At 37.3% G+C, this 21,057-nt stretch overlaps 1 protein-coding gene across 2 annotated transcripts in view; it reads left to right on the forward strand.

The window, feature by feature from the left end:
* Positions 1–21,057, forward strand: part of EGF (epidermal growth factor) — an 89,111-nt gene that overhangs the window by 55,917 nt on the left and 12,137 nt on the right. The window contains exons 13-20 of one of the 2 annotated variants that reach the window (XM_019741967.3): positions 883–1,106; positions 4,484–4,651; positions 5,344–5,493; positions 8,254–8,370; positions 12,673–12,789; positions 13,494–13,619; positions 16,840–16,962; positions 18,824–18,968. In XM_019741967.3, coding sequence (XP_019597526.3) covers positions 883–1,106; positions 4,484–4,651; positions 5,344–5,493; positions 8,254–8,370; positions 12,673–12,789; positions 13,494–13,619; positions 16,840–16,962; positions 18,824–18,968 — 1,170 coding nt within the window. The remainder of the gene's footprint in view (positions 1–882; positions 1,107–4,483; positions 4,652–5,343; positions 5,494–8,253; positions 8,371–12,672; positions 12,790–13,493; positions 13,620–16,839; positions 16,963–18,823; positions 18,969–21,057) is intronic. The other variant, XM_019741968.3, reaches the window with a different exon arrangement.

Genomic DNA, 21,057 nt, shown 5'->3' on the forward strand with positions numbered 1-21,057 from the left:
TATGAATTAGTGACAAATGTTTGTTTAGGTTCAGAGAATTAAGTAGAATCCCAGATTCCTTCCTAGTTTTAAAAAAAACAGGGTAAAAACCAACCTTATTTTATTTATGATGGCCTATGGGAAATAATATATTGGTAATAATTGATAATTGATTCAAAGCCAGCCACACGATTAAAACAGTGAGACTATAACTGTCTCTAAGCAGGCCAGAGAAAATATATTGAGCCATATTGACCTCAAAAAATGTTCCTCAGCTCATTTATGAAATGCGATTTAAAGAACTTAAAATTAACCAATTTACCCAAGTACATTGTATAAAACTGGATAATAAATATGCTCTTCCCTTTATGTTGCATTTTTACACATACGGTGAGTTTTACATATGCATAGCAGAGGGACAAACTAGCAAGATTTCATTGCCTTATGCAGAATATGCATTTGAAAACACTTTTCATTAGTAATATACTGCAATTCTTTAATTAATAATTTTTTTTTATATTAAATGTATTGGGGTGACAATGGTTAGTAAAATTACATAGATTTCAAGTATACAATTCTATACTAGTTATCATCTATACTAGTTATCAACTATACTTGTTATCATCTATATATCACGTTGTATGCTCACCATAATAATTCCTTTTTTATCTAGTGATCTGAGCCTTAATTTAGCATTTCCTGTCCAAGATGCTCTACATAGAAGTTTTTGTTTTTTGAAAAATTATTCATGCAACAATACAGTGCTATCCTTTCTCCTTCTATATTCCTTAGTGTACCATTATAGTTTATCCTGAAGTGATTTACATTGATGTTTCCAATGATGAGAAAATAGAAGAATTTTTTTGTGCAAATTTTATTTGTTGTATGCTTTCTTGATTAAAGGAGATTATTCTGGACTGATATGGGGATTAATCCACGAATTGAAAGTTCTTCCCTTCAAGGCATTGACCGACTGGTTATCGCTAGCTCTGAGCTGGTCTGGCCTAGTGGAATAACGATTGATTTCTTAACTGATAAGTTGTATTGGTGCGATGCCAAGCAGTCTGTGATTGAAATGGCCAATCTGGATGGTTCGAAACGCCAAAGACTTGCCCAGAACGATGTAGGTGAGGCTATGGGATGGGTGATTTTTTCATCTTGACTGAGAATTGATGAGTGTTAAATACAAAATGTGTTTGCATTCACGCATGCATGCGCGCACACACACACACACACACACACACACACACACTTAACAATGTGGTGAGAAAGGAATAGACATAAACAGACTACACACTTCTCCAAGGATTAATGAGCTATGAGGATTACCTTAACATTGGAATTTTGGGTAAAAACTAGTGATGCATAATCATTTCTCTTTGCCAAGAATTCCCAAGATTAGAATGAAAATATTAAAATTTTTAAAACTTCTTTAAGGCCAAGAACTTGGCTCAGCTGTTATCATTTCTTATATTTTAGAAAATGTCATTTTCATAACAGTGATATTATCTCCTTTAGGCATTAATGAATATCTATTGATAACATGTGCAAAGATTAATATAGTTTTTTCCCCTATTATGTTTTCAGATTTTACATTGATGTATCATGTATTTTCTTAAATATCTTTAAAACACTGTAGTCTAGGCTAACTGTTAAAGTAGAAGTACAAATGGCTATGAGATTCAGGGGGGATTCATTTTGATTCAGGGGATCTGCAAAGACAGCATTTGAACTGGGCCATGTGGTAAATAGATCGTAATAAAACTTTGTCATTGAAAATAAGGCTGCAAAAATTGGTCTTTGTATGTTAGTATTGCCAAGATATGTTGATGAACTTGATCTTGAACATGCTGGGTAACCATTGCATGTTCTTGAGCAGGAAATGTATATAAGGTTGGTATTTCAGAATAACCACTTAGGTAACAGTATAAGCGTTGGATTGGAATTTGGAGAGAAGGAAATCAGTTAGGAAACTGCAAAGATTGTCCAGCTAATGAAAGCCTGAGCTAGAACATTGCCATTTAACAGTGCAATGGAGGATTAGAGTCTTAAAAAAATAATAATTGTGAATAAAAACAAAAAGATAGTATATGGTAACTGATTAGATATAGAAATGGAGATGTTGAAGATGCTTCAGAGATTTACAAACTGACTGGTTGGGAAGATGAAACATACATGGTTTCTTTCTTTTAAAAGAAGCTGACAAACTGATAATCTGTATAAAATATTTATTTTGCCCATTCTCTTTGGTTTTAGAGGTAATGAATTTCTAGGTTTGTAATATACATTAACTAGATCGAGATAGCTATAACAGAATAATTTACATACTGCCTAGTTTCTTTAAAAATTAAAGAGATGTTTCATTTAAAAAATGATAAGCTTGTGTACCATTATAAACTTTATTCATCCACACACTTAACAGATATTTATTGAATCATTATAGGAAGTGGAGAAACAGTAGACAGTTCAACAAATATGGTTCCTGTGAAGTCACGGGGTCTAGTGGGGGAGACATACATTAGTAAAAAATATGTCTCCCAAATAAATGTAAAATTGTAGCTTTGATATATGAGGGTATAAAGGGATTTGAAAATTTCTAACTAGAATATAGACAGACAATATTCTGAACCCCAAATCGTAGCGCATATATATATATATTTTTTTATTTATTTTTATTTTTTTTTAACAATTTGTACTGCTATTGTAATCTGTGACAATGGAACTTCCCATTAAAGGCCATTATCAAATAATTGAAAATTAAAATGTCTAAATAACCATTCCCATCACTACAGTGCCATCTACAGGCATGTAAGTGGTGGCTTCTCAACTGCCAGTATAGGATTTTTAATGTAAAAGTTGAAGGAATTTATTCTTAATTTTAAACGCAAGTGTGACTCTTCCAGGACAAAAAAAATAATGATTATGTCTGGTGTGGAGTATTTGTTGAAAAACTATAGCTAATTCGGACATATGCTAACTACCACATGGATAGATCCAGAGGACATTATGCTAAGTGAAATAAGACAGTCACCAAAGATAAATATTGTATGATTCCACTTATTTGAGGTATCTAGAATAGTCAAATTCACAGAAACATTAGGTAGAATGGGGTTTGTCAGGGACTTGGGGGAGGGGAAAATGAGAAGTTGTTTAATAGATAACGAGTTTTAGTTTACTTGGTAAAAAGTTCTGGAATTTGGTTGCACAACAGTGTGAATGTACTTAACACTACTGAACTGTACACAAGTTAAGATGGTCAATATTGTGTTACATGTTTTTTAGCAAAATGAAAAAGAAACTGATAACTTTATAAAAAATTCCCTTGCTGCATTTATGGCTTTAATTTTGGACAAAGGGCTAGAAGTCAAAATAAGTCTTAATGGCCTTGGTCAGTAACGACGGGTGGAGACTCAGTCACTAGGACAAGTCGTTTGAGTTTGCTGCCAGGAGAGGGAGACAGTCGTTCTAATACACCAAATCTATTGCTCATTCGCAAAAAGACGGCCTGGGAAATGTGACTGGACATCATTAAAGCTTCTAAACTTGGGCCTCCTTAGCTTTAGCCTCTAATCACTTGAGATGGTCTGATACAACATTTCCCCACTAACTCAATGCTGGAGTATCTTATCAGAGCAGTTTCAGTGGCCTGGAGAGGTAGGTTTAGTTGAGGTGGGGTCTGAAGGACCCACCTAGAGGTCTATAGCAATAAAAACAGAGGCAGCAGATAATAAAGGACTTTCAAAAAAATTGACTAAAAATGGAAGGGAGACAAAAAGAAGTTAGAGAGAGTCAAGGGGATGAGGAAATTAAGATGGGAGAGACCTGAGGATTGTCATCGGTTAAGGGAAAGAAGTCAGTAGAATGAAGAAAGTTAAGATGTAAACGAAAGGGGCAGTTGATTGAACAAGGGCCTAGAGAAGGCAGGAAAGACAACACCAGGAGCACAGGCCAATGGATTAATATTAGATAAGAGGCGAGATAGGAAAGGAGATGGGTGTCCAATGCAGGGAAATGTGTGGATGGACATGGGAATTTGAGGAGACTGTTACTTGGTTACCTTAAATTTTTAAAGATCCTTACAACAACCTGTGAATTTAGTGTACTACTTATTACTGCCTTTCAAAAGATAAAGAACCAAAGGCAGAGAGAGATAAGATAACTTACTCAAGTTTAGTCTATAAATAGTGGCAGAATCACTGAACACTGAAACTTTTCCACCAGGCCTCCTTCCCCTTGGTGCCATTATCCATCAACTTGCATTCTCGTTTTCCAAATCCTGAGCTTCCCTAGGGATTCATATCACCAGGCTCCCTTTCTAAGACGAGGTTACCCCATCATGTGGTTTCTCCTTGATGCATCTGTAGGTCATGGCTCATACCTGGCTTAGCAGCTATAGTCAAGAATTGCTTTAGTGTAGGGATTGTGCATATGTTTCAAGCCGTGTCCTTTAAAAAATATTCATGACAAAGACAAGATGTATGTAATGTATTGGAACTGCTTCCAGGTCGACCATTTGCTGTGGCTGTGTTTGGGGATAACGTGTGGTTCTCTGACTGGACTGTGCCATCGGTAATAAGGGTGAACAAGAGGACTGGCAAAAATAGGGTACGTCTCCGAGGCAGCATGCTGAAGCCCTCATCACTGGTTGTAGTTCATCCATTGGCAAAACCAGGTACACTGGACATGTTACACAGTCTTTCTTTGGCTGGAATCTGCAACTCTTTTAATTGTTTGATGGTAGTGGAGGAGGGAAGAGGGGGGGATATTGCAGTTCTCACTAATCTGGGTAGATGTTATGATTTCCTGAGATTTGGATTTCATTTAAACTAAGACAATCTGGTAGTGAATCTGGGCTTTATTCCTCCGATCTCATTCCTCCACCCCCCGCCCCCAACACTTTCTACTTACCTATGTGCTCTGTTTAAAAGACTTTGGGGTTAAAAGCACTAAGGGTGTGGGTGAGGGAAGGGTAATTTAGACACCTGCAATGGAAGCTTCTAGCTACACTGGGGCCTTTCTCCACCCCCTCAGAGTGCCAGGGAGTAAGCAAAGAGAAAAGGCATCGAGTGTCCTACAGTAACTCTTTTTTCTGAATTGCCCTGTGTCAGTTTGACTGGATCATGAGTTTGGAAGTAGGAATCTCATCTGCCTAAAGTACTGGTTATACTCAATAGGTACTCAGGAAGTATAACATTCTGAGCTTGCCTTAGTGGCTCCTTATAGGGACCATCTGCAATAGCTCGTGATATAGTCTCCATTTAGACACACTGCGTTTCTCTCCCCCAAAGCTGTGCACTGATTTGCATCAGTGGCACCTTTTTGATCTCCAAGCCCATCTGTGAATGCGCCTCTTTTCCCTCCTAGGAGCAGATCCCTGCTTATATCAAAATGGAGGCTGTGAACATATTTGCAAAGAGAAGTTTGGAACTGTTCAGTGTTTGTGTCGTGAAGGTTTTGTGAAAGCCCCAGATGGGAAAATGTGTCTGGCTCTAAATGGCCATCAGATATCGGCAGGTAATATAATAAATTATGTGGCTAAATTATCTTACTTTGGCTCAGGAATGTAGTTCTATCCTGCATTGAACCCTATGCTTTTGCTGATTTTTAATATTTTGTATAAATAAAAGCTCCCCTGATTTTAGGGATGCCAAGTGTTTTTTTATTTTTATTTTTTAATTCCTCTGATGAGTTTGGTTTCCTTATTCAAGACTAAATTCAGTTGACCTCCCCTAAATTCAGTTGACAATTTCAGTTGTAAAATTAGTGCACGAAAGATAGTTTTCAAAGTCTAGTCCTCCAGCCCCCTATTTATGGTAGAGTAGCCCAAACTTAGAAATAAATGCCAGATTTTACCTCCTCAGATAATGTTCAGAGACATTTTATTTACAAGTTTTATAGCCTTATTGTTAGCGGTAGTCAAATACAAACCCTACTACATGATTAGTTTTAATGTGGAAGGCAAGGTCCTTTCTAAAAAAATAACGCTAAAATATCAAACAAGTGTGGGGAATTCAGCCTGAGAAGCCTGTGATCACGTTTTTAAAAACTAACGATGACTTTGAGGATGAGTGGATCAAGTTTAATGTAAAGTCAGTCGCCCTGACTTGCTTCCCTTGAATGTGTATCTAAACAATTACGGTATATTTGGACTCATCTCTGGATATCTTTGTACCAAAGACAATTTAAATTTTATTAAGAATGTTTTTTAAAAATTCATATGCATCTGATAAGTGTGGTGTAAGATAGATGACAGATTGACAGCAAATAAATGGATTACTCTATCCATGGACTGGAACTGGGTATTTTGGATTTTCAAAACTTTCTATGAATTGTTTCCTTAGGACAACAGCTCTCAATCTTCCTGGTTTCAGGTCCCCTTTACACTCTTAAAAATGATTGAGAACCCCAAAGAGTTTTTGTTCATGTAGGCTATAGCTTTCAATATTTATACTAGAAATTAAAACTAAAAACCTCTAAAATTATTTCGATTAAAATTAGTAATACTCCATTATATATAAACATAACATATTTTTATGGAAGTAAATGAAATAATTATATGTTCCAAAACAAAAAATATGTAGTAAGAAGAATTGCATTGGTTTACCTTTATATCTTTAATGTCTGACTTAATAGAGGGTAGCTAGATTCTCATATCTGCTTGTATGTTAAATCTGTTGCTGTGTTGTTTTGGTTGAAACATATGAAGGGCACCTGGCCTCACAGACATTAAGTTGGAAAAAAGATGAATATTTAATAGATTTTTCAGATTCCCGTTTTTGTATTTCTTCTTTAGGTACTGTGTCAGAATTAGACAATTGGTAGTTTCTTAGAGCTTAGTTACAATGTGGAATCTGAAGCCATATCAATGCACTGTTTGTCTTCTGAGACATTAAAATCCAGGGGTCTATTTTGTACTTTGAGTGGATCTTTCACCTTGCATGATTTTGTAGCATTATGTTTTGGTCATTTGAAAATATTGATTGACTGAGTCATACAGGTCTTTCAAATGTCACATAAATATACAAAAAAATCGCATTAATTAATTATTTTAATCAGACTCACCAGAAAAGTCTGAGTATTGGGATTTTGTTAGGCTCATAGTAGTGGAAAAAATTTTCCAGAATTCTAGTTTTCACTCAAAAGCTCGAATTTTATCATTGGCAACAAGTACTGTGAGTTGTTTTCCTTGAAGTGACAGGCTCACTTTATTCATTTTTCAAAAAATGCTTGCCAAATCCTGAAGTGTTAATAACATAGTTTCACAGTCATTCTTTCAAGTAAAAATCATGTGAAAAAAGAGACTAGCTGCAGTTCAGAACTCAAAGAGTGTACAAGTGCTTTTCCTCCAGACAACCATCATAATTAATATCAGCGTTTTATGTGTACTTCCCATTTTGTTATACTATTATTAAGAGCCAAATATTCCATGGTTGTGATCTAAAAAAAATTAATTCTTACTCTTCATTATGGATCTCATTAAGTGAAATGGAGTGTGTGCGTGTGTGCGTGCGTGCGTGCGTGCGTGTGTGTGTGTGTGAAGAGCATGACCACTAGTAGAGTTTGGTGCCGTGGCCTTGATTCCTGCTAAGGCACTGCCCCCATCATTGCTTTTGCCCACCAGTATCAATGTACACAGTGGAAAAAGGCAAATAACTTTGATGTTATTTGCCTTTTATGAAAACAGTTGTTATTTTATGGACTCCATACAATAGGACCCCAGGGATCCATGGACCACACTTAGAGAACACACATTTCTCCCACGTCTGGGGAGTTGCAGAGGTCTCAGGCCTATGTTAAATTGTGGCTTGTTTATGCCCCTCCACATTTCTAAATACAAGTAAAATCAGGATAAAGTAAGTGTTTAAAGTATCCTAATGGAAAAGGAGTGTGTATGAAAGGCAGGAGATCTTCTCAGTATTTTTCCCTTGTAATGGCGGGCTGTGATTGTGAGCTGATTATATTCATAAGGATTTTAGAATTCTACTCTTACTGCTTTTTGCAGGTACCTAAAAAAATCCTGTCTTCCTTTCCGGCTGACTCCCCCCACCCTCAACCATCAAGTTACACAGAGTGAAGCTGGGAGGGTACGGTAGAGCAGGCGAGGTTACCGTGAACCAGGGTGATTCTCAGTCACCCCAATAGTTTCCCTGAATCTTACTGTAATGTAAGCATGAGTCTGAACTCACAACCAACAAAGAGCCACAAATATAAATTAAGTCAAACTTTTCTTGAATCATAAAAGATAAATTAACTATGTCTGTTGACCTTCAATAGGTAGTGAAACAGATCTAAGTCAAGTAACGCCATCGGACATCTTATCCAGCAGTGAAGTGTTTGAGGATAACATTACAGAATCTCAACACATGCTAGTGGCCGAAATCATGGTGTCAGGTATGAATAATGAGTTCTCCAGTACAGCTTTGTTTCCAACAATTTCCATCCTACCAATTAGAAACTCTGAATTATCTCTCTAACTTAATGTTGGCTAAAGCTACACAAAGCTATTGAAGCCAAACTTTGGACTCCAACTTTGGTCCTTCTCTTCTGAAATGTGTGCTGAGGAAGATGGCTCCATATTAGACTGGACATGAACTTTACTCACTGAGACTCTTTGGACTGAACCTTCCTGGAAGAAATCTAACTTGGAAACAAAGGTGAAAAATAGGACAGAACAGATTGGAGTATATTCCCTCCACACCTATTACTTTTGGTGTTTGACCCATCTAACAATACTTCCAGTAGTGTAAAAGTAGACAGTAATTGACAAGCAAATATAGGTTGTTTGCTTCAACTGTTCCAGAAAGCCCCAAAACAGCAAATGTTAGTTTTTTTTCCTTCTTTATGGCACATTTACCCTGTTTCCCCAAAAATCAGACCTAGCCGGACCATCAGCTCTAATGCATCTTCTGGAGCAAAATTAATATAAGACCCAGTATTGTATTGTATTGTATTGTATTGTATTGTATTGTATTGTATTGTATTGTATTGTATTGTATTGTATTGTATTGTATTGTATTGTATTGTATTACATTACATTACATTACATTATATTATATTATATTATATTATATATCTGGTCTTATATTATAGTAAAATAAGACAGGGTCTTATATTAATTTTTGCTCCAAAAGACGCATTAGAGCTGATGGTCTGGCGAAGTCTTATTTTTGGGGAAACACGGTATCACCAAAATGCTAAGTTATTTGTTCAGTATGTAACAACTTTAGGGAACCTAATTCTTTTATGTTTTATATTCACTCATGAGGCCAGTGGTTTTCAAACTGGGTTTAGTTCAGCCCTAGGTCTTCTGCAAACTCTACCCCTTCTTCACTCCAGGTCTCTGCCCTTCAATTAATGCAACTATACTCTGAAACATTTTATTTATTTATGTTTCTGAGTAAGATTTTCACCAAAGTGTAACTAAAAATAAGTTTGAAAACTCCACAGTAGTACATTACATACACTTAACAAAGTGCTCGTCCAACTTTTGTGATCTACAGACTACTTTGACAATGTACGCTTCCTTGGACCTCTTACCCCTCCTTATAAGAACTTATCAGTGTGATTTTTGATAAAATAAAAGAGGTGGATATTTTTATTAATGATAATTTGTATGGAGCGTTAGAATTTACCGTGTTGGTCCTATCACAACACATCATTTTACAGATTTGAAAACTGAAACTAAGATATATTGTTAGTGACTTGACCAAAGATTTTTGAAAATTATGACCAAATAATTAATTCATGTGAAGAAAATAAGTACTGGAAAACATTGTCACATTAGGAATATTATTCATTTAATGACTATTTATTTGCCAAACACCGTGCTAAGTGCTGGGGATACCGTGATGAGCGAAATAAAACCCCAGTCTCCAAGGTCACCCTTTGATGTGGAGACAAACAGTATTATGGAATAAAGCAATATAAGTAAATATTAGCAGTACAGAGAAACTTTCAAAGTCATTAGGGATCCCTAGACATTCATAAAGACTACTGTTTGGGAGACTTAAAGACCAACATGAATGACAGATAGTAAATTAGGCACATGGGTCGGATGGGGGAGGGTTGAAATGGCCAAAATTTGGAATACACATATAGTAGGCTGTGTTTGGCGTCATACCTGGAGACTATACTCTGTTGTGTGCAGAATAGACGGAATTTATTGCCTTGGTGAAAATTACTTCATCTTTTCATATCTGGATTTTGTTCTATTTTGTCTTTGCCTGTAAAGTACCAGTTCTACCTGTGTTAGGCTAAAGGGTCTTACTTCTATTTTGTAGTGAGATTTCATTTCAACAAAATATCTATACTAAAAAGAGTTTGAAAACTCTTTTGTATTTTAGGTTAATATATTCGTATTCCCTAAAGGTACACAGACATATAGCAAGTAGGTCTGTGTACAATATGGCAAAGAGATTCAATCATAAAAAGTTTCATTGTCAAATTCATTAATAAAATAAAAAATTCTTACTGTGGCCTATTGGGCCCTAGATGAACTAGCCCTTACACATCTCACCAACCTAAATTTGTGCCCTTCTGTCCTCCACTTTCTATGTCCTGGTTCAGTTACCCTGGCCTTACCTATAACAAGCAGTATTATGTTCTTGGCCCAATGCTCTTTCTAATCCCTCCAAGTCCTGCAAATTCTTCAGATCTCAACTTCATATGCTCTTGCTCAGAAACCCTTTCTTACTCTCATGACTAGGTGAGGTGAAAGCTACTTCAGCAGTTCTCTTAGAACTAGGTATTGTTTCATGATAGTGCTTATCACACCTGTATTTCAATAATTAATTTTGCAAGAAAGCAGAGCCCTTGTCTATATTTTCTACCACCGTATTTTTGGCCCTCATTAGGATCTGGTATGTAGTAGGTACTTTTGATTATAATTAATTTTACTAACAGGCCCCAGAATTTTTTCTGGTGTGATAAGGTTAATTATGATTCAGGTTGTCGCAGCATTCTTCTCCATCATCCTTATTTTGATACGCATAATATTTTATAATACTCAAAGTATTTTTATTTAAATCCCTTTCTTCTTCAACATTCATGTGACGTAGACTGGACAGAAATCGTCAACCTGTATTTTAGAGAAGAGGAGTGTGAAGCCCCGCATTCCTTCTTTCCAGAGCTAGTTTGTGGCAGAAAGAGCTTTGGCTATCACCCATCCCTCCAACAACTGCACATGCATGCTTTTCATTATGCAAAGCTGCCTTGGATTTTGCAAGTTACCAAATAAATCCTAAGTCATATTCCAATTTAAGATTTAAGTGATTTAAAATGTCTTGAGTGATTGGATATTGTCCACCACACACTCTGAGCATCATTGTGATTTGGGAGCTTGCCCTCCAAATAGTTGCCGAAAAAACGGGTCATCGATTAGTCTGAAGTTATCCATCGCCAAGAGTCATGAGTGACAGATGACTAAGCAAACCTGAAAGGCATGTTTTCCCATAAGAGAAATCTCACTCAAAGTACTAAGCAAATCAAACGCAGTTCCCCAATGTCTGCATTCACATGGCACTGAACCCGAATTAGATCATTTAACTTCCTTTAATTTATGGGAAAGTTTGAAGGGCTTCTTGACCTCTTCTATACTCATATGAGCAAACTTACTAGTGAATAGACAGATGACAGTTTATATCCTACTGTGGTATGTCAGATCTCCCCAACTCTAAAAGAGAGGAGACATTTGGAGAATGGTTATATACATAAGGAGTTAAAGGGGGAAAAAAAATAAAAACTTGCTCATGTTTATGATTCAGCATACAACTCTGTCCCCTGGGGCATTTGCATTTCAGTGGAGTATGAAATGAAATGATCCATTTACAGCATTTAGTTTGTATGGTTCATGACTTTGTAAAAGTGCCTTGAGGTTTGCAAGTCACTGCATAAATCTTGATAATAAACATGCATTGTGACATACATATTCTATTATATGAAACATAATTTTAGTTAATTGATAATAAATCTTTATGATTGAATCTCTTTGCCATGTTGGTACATAGAGCTGCTTGCTATATATTATCCTGTGTGTCTGTGTGGGATAAAAATATATTGACCTCTTTTATATGTCATAATGCTTGGAAATTCTCAAATAAGCAACAAACCTTTTGAAATTTGAGTCCATTTACTCTTAGCAATTTTATAATTCAAATTTTATTTTATTTTTTATGTTTTTATTTTTTTTTAATTTATTGGGGTGACAATTGTTAGTAAAATTACATAGATTTCAGGTGTACAATTCTGTAATACATCATCTATAAATCCCATTGTGTGTTCACCACCCAGAGTCAATTCTCCTTCCATCACCATATATTTGATCCCCTTTACCCTCATCTCCCACTCTCCACCCCCCTTACCCTCTGGTAACCACTAAACTATTGTCTGTGTCTATGAGTTTTTGTTTCTCAGATGCTTTTAACAATTGTAGATAAGGTCACACCGGGCTGTTTGAACTCCAAACAGTTCTTTAAAACTAACGATTTGTTGAGTACATGTAAATGGAAACATATGGCTTGTGGATCCTTTAATATCGACATAGCTTACAGGTCAATAGTGTTTCAATTTGGAGGTTAACCTGTCCCAAAACTTGGGAAGAGAAGTGCTGGAATGCTCTGTAGAACCAAGAACATTAACGCCCATTTTCTCCTCTGAGGTCTGGAAATAATCTGATGGGGTTCTCACTGTTTGCAGATGACGACGACTGTGGTCCTGAGGGATGTGGAATACACTCTCAATGTGTGTCAGAAGGAGAAGTTGCTATGTGTCGGTGTTTGAGAGGATTTGCTGGGGATGGAAAAGTATGTTCTGGTAAGAGCAAAGGCCAATACACATAATTGTGGAAAATAGTGAACCAGAAGCATTCTCTCAGATCAAGTGGGTTCAAAATCGCCAGGATTTATTTAACCAGCAGGATTGAATAAATTATTTGGTATTAGTTAAAAAGCTTATGGATGACATATATAGTAAATATGAAACATATAATGTGTTGTTACATTACTTTGAATTTATATTAAAATTATGTGATATAAGCAGTTGTCATTAAGGAGAAGAATGTATCATCAATTGTGAATTTGAGTTTAAGTCAAATTTATAAATTCAACAATTCCAATAAGAAAAAACAACGATTTCCCCCCCAAAAGCTTAGGTCATAGTTTTAGTTTGATAAATATGTTGTGATGAATAACTTTCTATTTTATATTGATAGCCTCAAAATTTTAAGTAGTGATTACTGTAAAAAATCTCAATTCTTATGGTCTGACAAACTTGTGGTCTTATGGTCTGAAACTCTGGCAAAAAGCGATTTATTTACACATACTTAGCTAATCAGACATGTGAAAAGCCTGTAAACACTGATTCAGATATGAACTTTATGTCCACTACACAGGGTTTGCATTGCATTTGCAAACAGTCTCTGTAAGTGGCTGAATGATCATATATAAGATTATACTTATCTTTGCCTCGTTTAAACCACGATTGCTTATATATTTCATTAATTCATCATTTGCCCGCAGATATAGATGAATGTGAGATGAGTATCACAGTTTGCCCACACCCCTCCTCCAAGTGCATCAATACTGAAGGCAGCCATGTCTGCCAGTGCTCTGAAGGCTACCAAGGAGATGGGACTCACTGTCTTGGTAAGAGGACGTGTGCCAAGGTGGGTGGGTGGAGGCAGGCCTCGGAGAATCACGAAATGCTCTGGGTGTGGTGGGCCAAGAAAAGACATGTACATTAACATGGGGTGATGTACATGTTACGACTAAAAGAGGAGTTGTGTGACTTGTTTAAACTGATATATTTCAGTTCTTGGTGCATAGTCAAGTTTGTGCCCTTGTGCTATTCTTGCAGTAGTCAGCATCAAGACCCTGCAGAAGTTGTTTACCGCTCTGTCTTTCTAATCTTTCTCTGTGGCTGAATGACACCAATGCCTCATCAATATTTCATACCTTGAGCCATCATGGGGGGAGTTGAACAACATTTTCTTTGTCACTGAATTTGGCACTTGAGCTGTGGTGATCTGTAGAGCTGATGTAGGTTTTACTGTGTGTGTGGAAAGGAAAGGAGGTGTGGTTCTGTGAAAGGTCTCCTCATGTGGCTCTTGATAAGTTCAATAGATGAAAGATTCAAGCCACGGACAAGTTAGATACAAAGAAAGAATGATTAAGACCTGTTTCATAATCACCATCCTCTGCCAAGGTCTGGGTGTGGCTTGCTGGCTGGGAGTTCACTTAGTAGATGTCTTGTCCCATTCCAGGTGTGAGTAGCATAGTATCACCTCACAAGTGAAGACCTGCCTGAAGCTATTGTAGCCCAGGGAAGTGGTTATCTGAAGTTTTACAGGGCTTTAAAATGTCTCTGTCAGTATTTTCTTTTCCTTCTGAAAACATAAAATTCTTTTCACAGTGAGAGGCAGATGCCCTGATAAGAAACTAAAATTGTACTGCTTTCTCCTACATGTTGAGGTTAAAGATGAAATATCAGTCATAACTACCAATTTTCTGGATCTGGTCGGTTTAAATCAGACCTTTATCAGATTAGTTTTGTGGAGTCCACGGACATCTGTAAATGCTCTTTTTAAGCACATATTTGGCTGTCAGTCAGGAAAATGTCATTGCTCTAATTAAGCAGGCTCGTAGATAATTTAGACAAACAGGCTCTATATTTAATTTACTTTGAAGAGAAAGAAAGGCATACTTTCTTGGATGTTTAAACTCATTAGACCCTGGATTTTCACTCTGTTACTAAACCACCTCCTCCCAGTAGCAAACATGCCATGGGGTATCATGACCCAGCCTGCCCCATGGTAGCAGGGAGCTTGTTCCTGTTCTCTCCCCCGCCCCCTCCATCTCCATTTCCCTCTTCCTCACTCTCCTTCCCTCCCTCTCCATATATATAAAAGTGCTGCTGTTATTTTTATTGTTAAGAGCCATTGTGTTTCTTGGCCAAGAGTATGTTGTTGTTTTTGTTTCTTGCAAAAGCTCTCTCTCATCCTCAAGGTGATAGTTCATAGAGATTAAAATGGGAAGTCAGTAAAACAAACAAACAAACAAACAAAAACTCAGTTTGAACCATTCAGGATAGCAATTCAATGTGACAAATATTTAATTGGTCCTTATTAGTGCAAAGGCACAGTACTAGGAACTATGAGGAATAGCAAGATGGTGAAGGCAGTCCTTGCTTGTGAGGAGAATATGATCTAAAAGAAACACAGCTATGGTAAGTGGTGAAGAAAGGTATGTATGCATCATAAGAGAAGTAAAAGCTACAGTGGAAGTTCAGAACTGGAAGAAATATCTGTTTGAGGTAGTGGGGAAGACTTCATGGAGGAAGTACCATTTTGGATGGACCTTGGGGCATGAGTAAATTTTTGTATGGTGGAAATATGAAAGGGTAGAGAATAGTCTAATTGAGCACTACGAGTAAGTGTTAGGTTGTGTGTGAGGGAAAAGAGAAACTGAGGCTGGTAAGATGGTATCTTAGTCTGTTGTATAGACTGGGTAGCCTAAACAACAGACATTATTTTTCTCTCAGTTCTGGAGGCTATATGTCCCAGATCAAGGTGCTGGCTTATTTGGTTCCTGGTGAGGACTCTCTTCCTGGCTTACAGACGGCTGCCTTCTTGCTACATATACACATAGACTTTCCTCTGTGGCTCGGGGGGTGGGGGGGGGGAGAGAGAGAGAGAGAGAGAGAGAGAGAGAGAGAGAGAGAGAGAGAGAGAGAGAGAGAGAGAACAAGAGAGATATCTGGTGTCTCTTCCTCTTATAATGACACCAATCCTATTGGATCAGGGCCCCTTTCTTCTGACTTCATTTAACTTTAATTACTTTCTTATAGGCCCTTTCTCCAAATATAGTCATATTGGGGGTTAGGGAGTCAACATATGAGTTTTGTGGGGTACAATTCAGTCCACAACAGGTGGGTTGGATTACATTTGTGGAAGACTGGAATCTGAGGATCAGTCATTGGGGTTTTCCTTCTCTAGACCACCCCTGTCAAATAGAAATATATGTCAGTCCCATATGTAATTTTAAATTTTCTAGTAGCCACATTGGAAAAAGTAAAAAGAAACAGGTGAAATTAATTTTCATAATATTTTATTTATTCCAATATATCCAAAATATTAACATTTTAACATATCAAAATCTGGTGTGGATTTTACGCTTAGAACACATCTCAATGTGGACTAGCTGTGGTTCAGGTGCTCAATACTCATAAAGCAGTGGCTGTCACACTGGGCAGCACAGCTGGAGGCAACAGAGAGCCGCTGGCAGCGTTTGGAGTCAGGTGGGGCAATGATGGGTGACACGGTTCAGGAAGATTAATCTGACACTGGTGCTTAGGAGTGCCGTGGAGGCAAGTGGGATGCAGGGGATGTAACAAGGCTAATCTTATCATAATGTAAAATTGAAGAGAGGAGGGGGCTAACTCTGGGTGGTGCTAACAGGAAAAAAAATGTGGGTAGTTCGGAAAAAAGTGATGAGCTAGTTTATGTTTATATTCAAACGGCAAAAATGTTTTCTTTGTTGTGATCTGAGCTTCTAAATGTTTGTCTAGAGATAGTTCATCAATCTCCAATTTTCTCACTTTGCTGCTTGTGTTGGGAAGTTTTCTTTCCTACCAAGCTGTCAGGAGTTTACCTGACCGGCATGCAGCCATGGGACCCAGTTCATCTATGTCACCAACACTCATGATAAAACTTTTGGATCTAAAAATGTGTAGAGCTCTGAGAACATACAGCATGACTGAAGTTGAAGGGGCTCCCCTTCTAGGATGTTGGGTTTTCCAATTGTATGACCCTATTTCCTCCTCTACACCCCCATTTTTCTCTTCCTTACTCCCCTTTTTTTCTGGTAGATATTGATGAGTGCCAATTGGGCATGCACACCTGTGGGGAAAATGCCACGTGTACAAATGCAGAGGGAAACTACACCTGCATGTGTGCCGGCAGCCTGTCTGAACCGGGACGGATGTGCCCTGGTATGTTGCTGGGTAATCTAGAACCATGTGGAAAAGCTTGATTCCAGAAAATTCTGTACCCCAGTGTATTTGCAGTAGTGAGTCTAGAAATCATTGGGTTCAATCAGGCTGAAGAATTTGCATTCCTGATTAAGTTGATGCTGGGTTTGAGATGTGAAATGGTCCAAGTTTTTAAAAATTTAATAACATCTGCTATAAATCCCATTTTATTACTCACAATTCAGTAAAGGTGGGAACACAGGTGGTTCTCCTTAACTATGCAGCTAATGTCTTGATTTGTAATGTTGATTTCTTGGGCTGCTGGAAAAACTCTGCAGAGCTAGACAGGTTGGGGAGGGTGTCTGGACTTTTAGCATTTTGAAACACTTTAAAACATTACTTTAAAAAGTTGGTATTTCTTGATCTGATTTAGAACTCCAGCTCTTTTTTCTTTCTATTTAAATGTTCCTAATGGTTGACTCCTGCTTCCTGAACCCTCTCTCCATAACGCAGTATCTTCTCACCATCAGCAACCCAGAAGGGGACTGGCTTCACTGACTCCGGACACCAGAATCTGGGGCTTTTCTCTGCTACTGAAGGCTATTTATCTCTGAAAGCAGAAAACATCCTAATAAAGGAAAATTCTGTGCTTGCTTGTGTCTCTGTTTTTTTAACACATTATTTTCTCAAATAATTTGCTCTTCTTAAAGATATTGAAAACCTGCTAGTATTTATATAGTCAGCTACACACCCTAATGTTCTCCTTTTAAAGGGCAGTGAACCGTTTAATGAAAGGGACTTTACCACTATGGCATTTCCTGTGTATGGTAACATTTCTTTTCTGTCAACGTGACTCGTCTTGTCTTTGAGGGTTCTCCTGAAAGTTAAATAGTTTTTGGAAGAAATCACTGTGCAGGAGAAATTTTTGAGACTCCCACGACACTGGGGGTAATAGACTGTGTGTTGCTGGGTGGTTTATAAGCCATAAAGATATACTGTGGTTCAGTGAGACCCTCTTAAAGCTAGCTGTCATTTCACAGTTAGTGTGTGTTTGTGGATGACAGATGTGCTTTTATAATGAGATCAGTGACTCGGCATTCATTCGGTGTCTTAGGATTGACCATTCTCTTATTTGCCTCCAATATGCTTTATGTCAAATAATACTGAACCTAAAGAAAGAATGGCTTGCTTCATGGTGAATAACATAAAATCTGGTTAGGAAAGTGAAACTACTGTTGCTTTGACAGTTCTACTGTCATTAAAAGATACCAAATCACAAATTGTTCACAGAAACTAGTTCCTGATATTGATACAGGTTTCCCCTGATATCCAAAAGTAGAGGGTTCCTACGAAATCTTTTATAAGCTGAAATGGCGTAAAAGTGAAGGAGCAGTTACTGCTATTAATGGAAAAAATTTTTGAGTGTCCCCAGGCCCAAAAATATAACCTACCAAAGATGCTTAATTATGTCCAGTTTTACACTAAGTGCAACACCCTTACAAGCTCTCTTCAGCTTTTCTGATACCTTAGCACATATCTTGCTAACAGAAGCACAAAATAAGTGGAGATGAAGCACAGGTGCTCACAGACAGTTCAAAGCTCTGTCAGCTTGATACTGAGGTGCTAAGTGTGGTTCCTGGGGAAGGAGCTTGGGGGGGGCCACTCTCACTGCTGGGGTGCTGCTGCAAATGCTGAACACTGTTTCCACCTTTCTCTTTTTTTTTTGTAAAAGCGAAAATCCTCTTTGGTTTTGTTTGAGTTAGCGAAAATGAGCATTAATGTAGGTCTTTCGTAAAGCGAGCTTTTGAAAAGCAGGGAATACCTATACCCTAAAGACCCTGATTGCTTCAGAAAGTAAAAGTAACATCTTTGATTGTTCTAGACTCGACTGCCCCCTCTCATCTCAGGGAGGATGGCCGCCATTCTGTGAGAAACAGTTACCCAGAATGTCCCCCGTCCCATGCCGGGTACTGCCTCCATGACGGAGTGTGTATGTACATTGAAGCTGTGGACAATTATGCATGCAAGTAAGTCTAGCTGGCCTGACGGTATAGTGGTGCGACATTGCATCCCATTGCTTTCAACAAATTTGCAAAATTTATATTAAGGAAATGTTTCTATAATTAGGTCTCCCCTTAGGGAAAAATGTGATTATACATATATAAATTGTGTGTGTGTATTGCACCCTCTCTGCATATCATCTCCCACCCCCACCCCTTGCAGCTGCTGCCAGTGGTGAATATAAATTTAAGGAATTGGTGATTTTTCCCTTTTACTTAAGTAACTTGATGTTGCTACTGGTACAGTCTAGGGATTAAACTTCTCACTCTGGTTGAAAAGCTTAGGTTTGTGAAAGAATTTCTTGAAACGTTGGTGTATTTTCTGCCAAATAGATGGAGACCATCCACGATATGTTCCTGAATTTATGAAAGTGTTGTGTATATTCACACTGGACTTCTTGTCTTCAATTCTCAAAACTAATATACATACATTTTTTTCTTAATTTTCTGATAGTTGACATTTGTATTTTGTTGTTTAGTGACTGCTGGATGCAGCCACTGCTGTTTTTTGCTCTTTTTTGTTTTTGTCATTGTTTGTTTGTTTCCATGATGATTTCACGTGGGCAGTGTCCACTTGAAAAGTAGGTGCAAGGAAGCCCTGAAACCATGAGGCCCTCCTGCTGTCCTCACTCAGAAAGCCTTCCCCTTGGAGTCTTTCATAAAACGACACTCCCATGTCTAGTTCTGCATCAAAGTTTACTTTTTCTTACTTTTATATTTTGAAGGCAATATGAGGGCATTCAATAGGCCCCCTATGGCTAGACTCCTGACTCACCTGACAGTTTTCTCTGTGCCTGAGGAAGGAGTGATAAAATATTCTGACCCTCATGAATAGATGCTATAAGCTTAAATGCTTTTATTATTTTTATCAATGGTAATCAGCATAGTCTAAATTATTAGAAAAAATGTTATAATCTGTGACAAACTGTATGGCTTTGCATTACAAATTATGTCAGCCTGACAAAAATAATGAAAATGTTTATGAATATTAGCAAAAATGACTCAGTTCTAATAGACATCTACTTTCATATTCATATTTATCTGCATGCTATAATTTTCTAACCTAAGATAAATCTAGTACTAGTTATCCTTGATTTTGATAATAAGAATCAAATTGTTTAACCTGTTCATGGGTTCTTATTATCCCAAATAATGAAATTATGAAAACAAATGTCCTAGTTTATTAGGTCACTGCTTGTTGTTCTCTAATACTTTAACTTTGGATTATAAAAGACTTTATGATAATATGAAGAGTACTGCAGGGTTACATACCGGGTTTCCCCCAAAATAAGACCTAGCCAGCCAATCAACTCTAATGTGTCTTTTGGAGCAAAAATTAATATAAGACCCGGTCTTATTTTACTATGATATAAGACCCAGTCTTATATTATGTAATATAATTATATATTATATATAATTATATAAGTAATATAATATAATATAATATAATATAATACCGGGTCTTATATTAATTTTTGCTCCAAAAGACGCATTACAGCTGATTGTCCAGCTAGGTCTTATGTTGGGGGAAACTACAATTAGTATGTTATTTTTATTTGAACCTGATAGTGTCAATTATTTAAATGATTTATGAACTCGGTAGCAGACTACTTTTCTTTCTGTCATTAAATCCTGATGAAAATATCATAGTCTTCTGACAATGTTTTAAACATGCGATGCTACAAAATGACAAACTGGAGGTAACACTCAAATTTAAGGACCTTTAATCAAAAGCAATTGAAAATATCGCCAGAGTTCCCATTAGTCTGGGTCATAACTTTATTTTTGAATTTAATAAACTTGGTTTAATCAAACATTTAACACTTGCCTCCTCTGACCTGATGACCTCACCTTGTATTTTTTAAATTCCATAGTAACACATCTCCAGGGAGCTTACCAGTCCAACTTTAATTAGAAACACTTCACAGGCATCATTCCACGCAGAGTGTTCCTAATGCTGCAAGCAGGTTTATAAAGGGCGCTCTTCCTTCCTTGCTTGGAGGCAATGGACGCTGCCCTCTGAAACAGGGACCCCTGCTGCCCAGGGATGCAGGGA

Source organism: Rhinolophus sinicus, chromosome 1 (genome assembly GCF_057876585.1).
Source record: "Rhinolophus sinicus isolate RSI-liver-muscle chromosome 1, RSI-T2T, whole genome shotgun sequence".
NCBI lineage: Eukaryota > Metazoa > Chordata > Mammalia > Chiroptera > Rhinolophidae > Rhinolophus > Rhinolophus sinicus.